The following is a 6,524-nucleotide window of genomic DNA, read 5'->3' as shown; positions in this document are numbered from 1 at the left end:
GCGCCTTGTCGAGCACTTAGGTACGAGGAATGAAACACAGAATGAAACAAGGAATGAAACACGGAATGAAACAAGGAATGAAACACGGAATAACACATAATGAAACACGTAATGAAACACGGAATGAAACACGGAATAAAACACGGAATTAAACACGGAATGAAACACGGAATGAAACAAGGAATGAAACACGGAATGAAACAAGGAATGAAACACGGAATGAAACACGGAATGAAACAAGGAATAAAACACGGAATAAAACACAGAATGAAACAAGGAATGAAACAAGGAATGAAACAAGGAATGAAACAAGGAATGAAACAAGAAATAAAACAAGGAATTAAACAAGGAATGAAACAAGGAATGAAAAACGGAATGAAACACGGAATGAAACAAGGAATGAAACAAGGAATGAAACAAGGAACAAAAACACGGAATGAAACAAGGAATGAAACAAGAAATGAAACAAGGAATGAAACACGGAATAACACATAATGAAACACGTAATGAAACACGGAATGAAACACGGAATAAAACATGGATTGAAACAAGGAATGAAACAAGGAATGAAACACGGAATGAAACACGGAATGAAACACGGAATGAAACACGGAATGAAACAAGGAATGAAACACGGAATGAAACAAGGAATGAAACACGGAATGAAACAAGGAATGAAACAAGGAATGAAACAAGGAATGAAACAAGAAATAAAAACAAGGAATGAAACAAGGAATGAAACAAGGAATGAAACAAGGAATGAAACAAGGAATGAAACACGGAATGAAAAACGGAATGAAACAAAGAATGAAACAAGGAATGAAACAAGGAATGAAACAAGGAATGAAACAAGGAATGAAACAAGGAATGAAACAAGGAATGAAACAAGGAATGAAACAAGGAATGAAACAAGGAATGAAACAAGGAATGAAACAAGGAATGAAACAAGGAACAAAAACACGGAATGAAACAAGGAATGAAACAAGAAATGAAACAAGAAATAAAAACAAGGAATGAAACAAGGAATGAAACAAGGAATGAAAAAAGGAATGAAACACGGAATGAAACAAGGAATGAAACAAGGAATGAAACAAGGAATGAAAAACGAAATGAAACAAGGAATGAAACAAGGAATGAAACAAGGAATGAAACAAGAAATAAAAACAAGGAATGAAACAAGGAATGAAACAAGGAATGAAAAACGGAATGAAACAAAGAATGAAACAAGGAATGAAACAAGGAATGAAACAAGGAATGAAACAAGGAATGAAACAAGAAATAAAAATAAGGAATGAAACAAGGAATGAAACAAGGAATGAAAAACGGAATGAAACAAGGAATGAAACAAGGAATGAAACAAGGAATGAAACAAGGAATGAAACACGGAATGAAACAAGGAATGAAACAAGGAATGAAACAAGGAATGAAACACGGAATGAAACAAGGAATGAAACACGGAATGAAACAAGGAATGAAACAAGGAATGAAACACGGAATGAAACAAGGAATGAAACACGGAATGAAACAAGGAATGAAACAAGGAATGAAACAAGGAATGAAAAACGAAATGAAACAAGGAATGAAACAAGGAATGAAACAAGGAATGAAACACGGAATGAAACAAGGAATGAAACAAGGAATGAAACAAGGAATGAAACAAGGAATGAAACAAGGAATGAAACAAGGAATGAAACAAGGAATGAAACACGGAATAAAACACGGAATTAAACACGGAATGAAACACGGAATGAAACAAGGAATGAAACAAGGAATGAAACACGGAATGAAACAAGGAATGAAACAAGGAATGAAACACGGAATGAAACAAGGAATGAAACAAGGAATGAAACAAGGAATGAAACAAGGAATGAAACAATGAATGAAACAAGGAATGAGACAAAGAATGAAACACGGAATGAAACAAGGAATGAAACACGGAATGAAACACGGAATGAAACACGGAATGAAACAAGGAATGAAACACGGAATGAAACACGGAATGAAACACAGAATGAAACAAGGAATGAAACAAGGAATGAAACAAGGAATGAAACAAGGAATGAAACAAGAAATAAAACAAGGAATTAAACAAGGAATGAAACAAGGAATGAAAAACGGAATGAAACACGGAATGAAACAAGGAATGAAACAATGAATGAAACAAGGAATGAAACAAGGAATGAAACACGGAATGAAACACGGAATGAAACAAGGAATGAAACACGGAATTAAACACGGAATGAAACAAGTAATGAAACACGGAATGAAACACATACACATTTAAAGAAGATCAACGAATGAAAAAAAAGTGTGTACCTGAAAATGTCAATGCCCATGGTAGGTCAAACGCAAGCATAAGGAATATTGTGATAATCAGTGGTATTTATTACACGCTCCTCATGTTGTGCTTGGCAAACTAAATCAGTGGTATTTATTACACGCTCCTCATGGTGTGCTTGGCAAACTAAAATGAAACAAGTCGCGTAAGGCGAAATTACTACATTCAGTCAAGCTGTCGAACTCACGGAATGAAACTGAACGCACTTTCTACATTTAGTCAAGTTTTGACTAAATGTTTTAACATAGAGGAGGAATCGAGACGAGGGTCGTGGTGTATGTGTGTGTGTGTGTGTGTATGTGTGTGTGTGTCTGTCTGTGTGTGTGTGTGTATGTGTGTGTGTGTGTGTGTGTGTGTGTATGTCTGTGTATGTGTGTCTGTGTGTGTGTGTGTGTCTGTGTGTGTGTGTGTGAAGAGCGATTCAGAGTAAACTACTGGACCGATCTTTATGAAATTGTACATGGGAGTTCCTGGGTATGATATCCCCAGATTTTGTTTTTGTTTTTTTCTATAAATGTCTTTGATGACGTCATATCCGGCTTTTTGTAAAAGTTGAGGCGGCACTGTCACACCCTCATTTTTCAATCAAATTGATTGAAATTTTGGCCAAGCAATCTTCGACGAAGGCCGGACTTCGGTATTGCATTTCAGCTTGGTGGTTTAAAAAAAAAATAATGACTTTGGTCATTAAAAATTTGAAAATTGTATAAAAAATAAAAAAATTATAAAACGATCCAAATTTACGTTCATCTTATTCTTCATCATTTTCTGATTCCAAAAACATATAAATATGTTATATTTGGATTAAAAACAAGCTCTGAAAATTAAAACAAAATAAAATTATGATCAAAATTTAATTTTCGAAATCAATTTAAAAAATTTCATCTTATTCCTTGTCGGTTCCTGATTCCAAAAACATATAGATATGAAATGTTTGGATTAAAATCACGCTCAGAAAGTTAAAATGAAGAGAGGTACAGTGAAGCACAGCGCAACCGCTACCGCGCCAAACAGGCTCGTCACTTTCACTGCCTTTTGCACTAGCGGCGGACTACGTTCAGTTTCATTCTGTGAGTTCCACAGCTTGACTAAATGTAGTAATTTCGCCTTACGCGACTTGTTTTTACATTTAGTCAAGTTTTGACTAAATGTTTTAACGTAGAGGGGGGAATCGAGACGAGGGTCGTGGTGTATGTGCGTGTGTGTGTGTGTGTGTGTGTGTGTGTGTGTGTGTGAGTGTGTATGTGTGTTTGTGTGTGTGTATGTGTGAGTTTGTGTGTGTGTGTGTGTGTGTGTAGAGCGATTCAGACTAAACTACTGGACCGATCTTATAAAATTTGACATGAGAGTTCCTGGGTATGAAATCCCCGAACGTTTTTTTCATTTTTTTGATAAATGTCTTTTCATGACGTCATATCCGGCTTTTCGTGAAAGTTGAGGCGGCACTGTCACGCCCTCATTTTTCAACCAAATTGGTTGAAATTTTGGTCAAGTAATCTTCGACGAAGCCCGGACTTCGGTATTGCATTTCAGCGTGGTGGCTTAAAAATTAATTAATGACTTTGGTCATTAAAAATCTGAAAATTGTAAAAAAAATATGTTTTTTATAAAACGATCCAAATTTACGTTTATCTTATTTTCCATCATTTGCTGATTCCAAAAACATATAAATATGTTATATTCGGATTAAAAACAAGCTCTGAAAATTAAATATATAAAAATTATTATCAAAATTAAATTGTCGAAATCAATTTAAAAACACTTTCATCTTATTCCTTGTCGGTTCCTGATTCCAAAAACATATAGATATGATATGTTTGGATTAAAAACACGCTCAGAAAGTTAAAACGAAGAGAGGTACAGAAAAGCGTGCTATCCTTCTCAGCGCAACTACCGTAAAGTACCTTGTAAGCGCCCAGTATCGAGTAAGCGCCCACCCCCTACTTTTAGTCCCAAACCGTGCATAGGGTATGGTACCTTGCAAGCGCCCACCCCCCACTTTACACCATTGAAATCAGGAGAAATAAAAATTCCGCACTTGATCTGCTAGTTTTGTGAATGATTTCCCTTTCTTGCAAACCCCATCAAACGCCTGCAAGTCAATGATTACAAGATGCCGCGGATAAAATCGTACACCGTTGCATTTAAGCTGTCAGCTCTTGACTATTTGGATAATAACGCCAATGGAAATGTGTCGCAAACAGCAAGTGAGTTTGGGGTAGATATAAAAAGGATACGAAAATCGCGAAAGAATCGCGATACCCTGTTACGTCACCAGGCCAGAAAGGAAACTGAAGAAGAAGCTCTCTCTCTCTCTCTCTCTCTCTGATCTCTCTCTCTCTCTCTCTCTCTCTCTCTCTCTCTCTCTCTCTCTCACTCACTCTCTCTCTCTCTCTCTCTCTCTCTCTCTCTCTCTCTCTCTCTCTCTCTCTCTCTCTCTCTCTCTCTCTCTCTCTCTCTCTCTCTCTCTCCCTCTCTCTCTCTCTGTCGAAAACAGTCTTCGGCCAAGTAAAATAGACTGCTGCCCATATCCAGAAGACGTACCCCTTGTTCAAGGGAAACAGAGACACAGTGCGGCCGACAGCGGCACCTCTGCAGACAAGAAAAGGATGCGACGACATATGTCTCCCCAAGCTCTTCTAATGACAATACGATCAAGAAAAACAATGGAAGATGTAAAAAGAAAGAAGATATGATTACGAAGTGATCAAAGATCACATTTGTGACAGTCCATCACAAAATTTGGATGATTTGAGTTAGTTATTATTTTGAAATTGTTAGTCTTTCCTGGATGTTTAAACAAAAAATTAAAGCTCTAGGTCAATAAATAACGATATTACGGCCATTTTTATGAAAGAAGTTGACCGGCGGCCATTTTGAGAAATCGGGCTTGAAAGTTTTGGAAGGCACCAGCTTCACATTTTCCTTAGCAACGGGGGTTGAAAATTAACCTAACCCTTCCAAATGTTGCACAAGTGTACTTTGATCTTTCATGCATCCTTTAAATGCAAAACGAAGGGTTAAAAGAACAACTATCACCATTTTTGAAGGCTTTGTTTACATCACACATGTGGAGGAAAACGGTCAGTCATACACATCAGCAAACATTTTCACTGTCATTATCAGGAATAAAGAGGTTACATGCATCTCACCTACGTTTTTGTCCATTAGTTTGACAAACACTTGAGCAAAATCAACTTACTTGTATCAATCACTTTGTTATAATCGAATAGGAATACGTACAGATCAGAATGTAGATCCCAAACACAGGAACTCCTCCACTGTGACAGTCTGTTCACCACAAAAGCTCTTGGACATCAATGTTGACACCACCTCCAACCTCACCTTTATACATGTCTTGCACTGAGAGCTGTAGAGCTACAATCTCCTCCGAATCAAACTGGGTGATACATCCACGACGAGTATTTCCGGGTGCAGCGTCGGGAACTTTAATCTGTTTGCAGCCAGTTCCATTGGCTTTGCAGCAACGAAGGCGAGTTCTCTCGAGCACATCACAGCCCTGTTGCAATTAACGAACTGCAGCATGCACCTCCATCACATCTCCTCTACAACTCGCCTCAACTACGTGTGTTCTTGCAGTTGATCAACTTGATGCAGTGTCATTAGAAACGCCAACGGGGTTTTTAACACTGACGAGCGGACGGTCTGTCTCCTCTTCGTCCGCATATTCAGCAAGCGTCACATATCTCGGCATGAGAATCGGAGTCACTGAATCCAGCAACGTCTTCGGCAAAGAAATCCGACAACAAATCTTGGAGTTTGTGGTTATTTTCAAGCGAATCGCAGTTGAGAAGCGCTGTCAATCGGCGTACGTCAGTCATAGTTTTGGTTTCGTTCAGCGAACGGAAATGATAGTGTGTTACTTCCCCCTGGACTGATTTGACCAATGAGGAGGCCGTTGCTAGTCCTTTTTGGAAGGCAGACAAAGCTGATTGGTTCAATCTTAAAGTTTGTTTACGTCACGATTTCCTTATTTGGAGGAAGTGGACGGGTATTTTTGTATTTTTAACCACACGGCGGGAAAGCTGATGCAATGAGCTTTCCGACGGTACCAAACTTGTTGGGGCCCTGTCAGGGATACACTAAGCAAATTATCGGTCAAAGTGAGGGCATTTTGATGTCATGCTTGACTTTTTAGATGAATGTATTGCATTTAAATCCAATA

At 38.0% G+C, this 6,524-nt stretch overlaps 1 protein-coding gene across 1 annotated transcript; it reads left to right on the top strand.

Annotated features, from left to right (window-relative positions):
- The first annotated feature begins 1,230 nt into the window (after positions 1–1,230).
- Positions 1,231–2,284, top strand: LOC138950055 (suprabasin-like). The gene is given in 2 exon segments (XM_070321837.1): positions 1,231–1,290; positions 1,292–2,284. Coding segments are annotated over 2 exon segments (1,053 nt in total).
- Positions 2,285–6,524: the final 4,240 nt, after the last annotated feature.

This window comes from Littorina saxatilis, linkage group LG16, assembly GCF_037325665.1.
Source record: "Littorina saxatilis isolate snail1 linkage group LG16, US_GU_Lsax_2.0, whole genome shotgun sequence".
NCBI classification, from domain to species: Eukaryota; Metazoa; Mollusca; class Gastropoda; order Littorinimorpha; family Littorinidae; genus Littorina; species Littorina saxatilis.
Note: the sequence above shows the minus strand (reverse complement) of the source record. Positions and strands in the feature narration are given on the sequence as shown.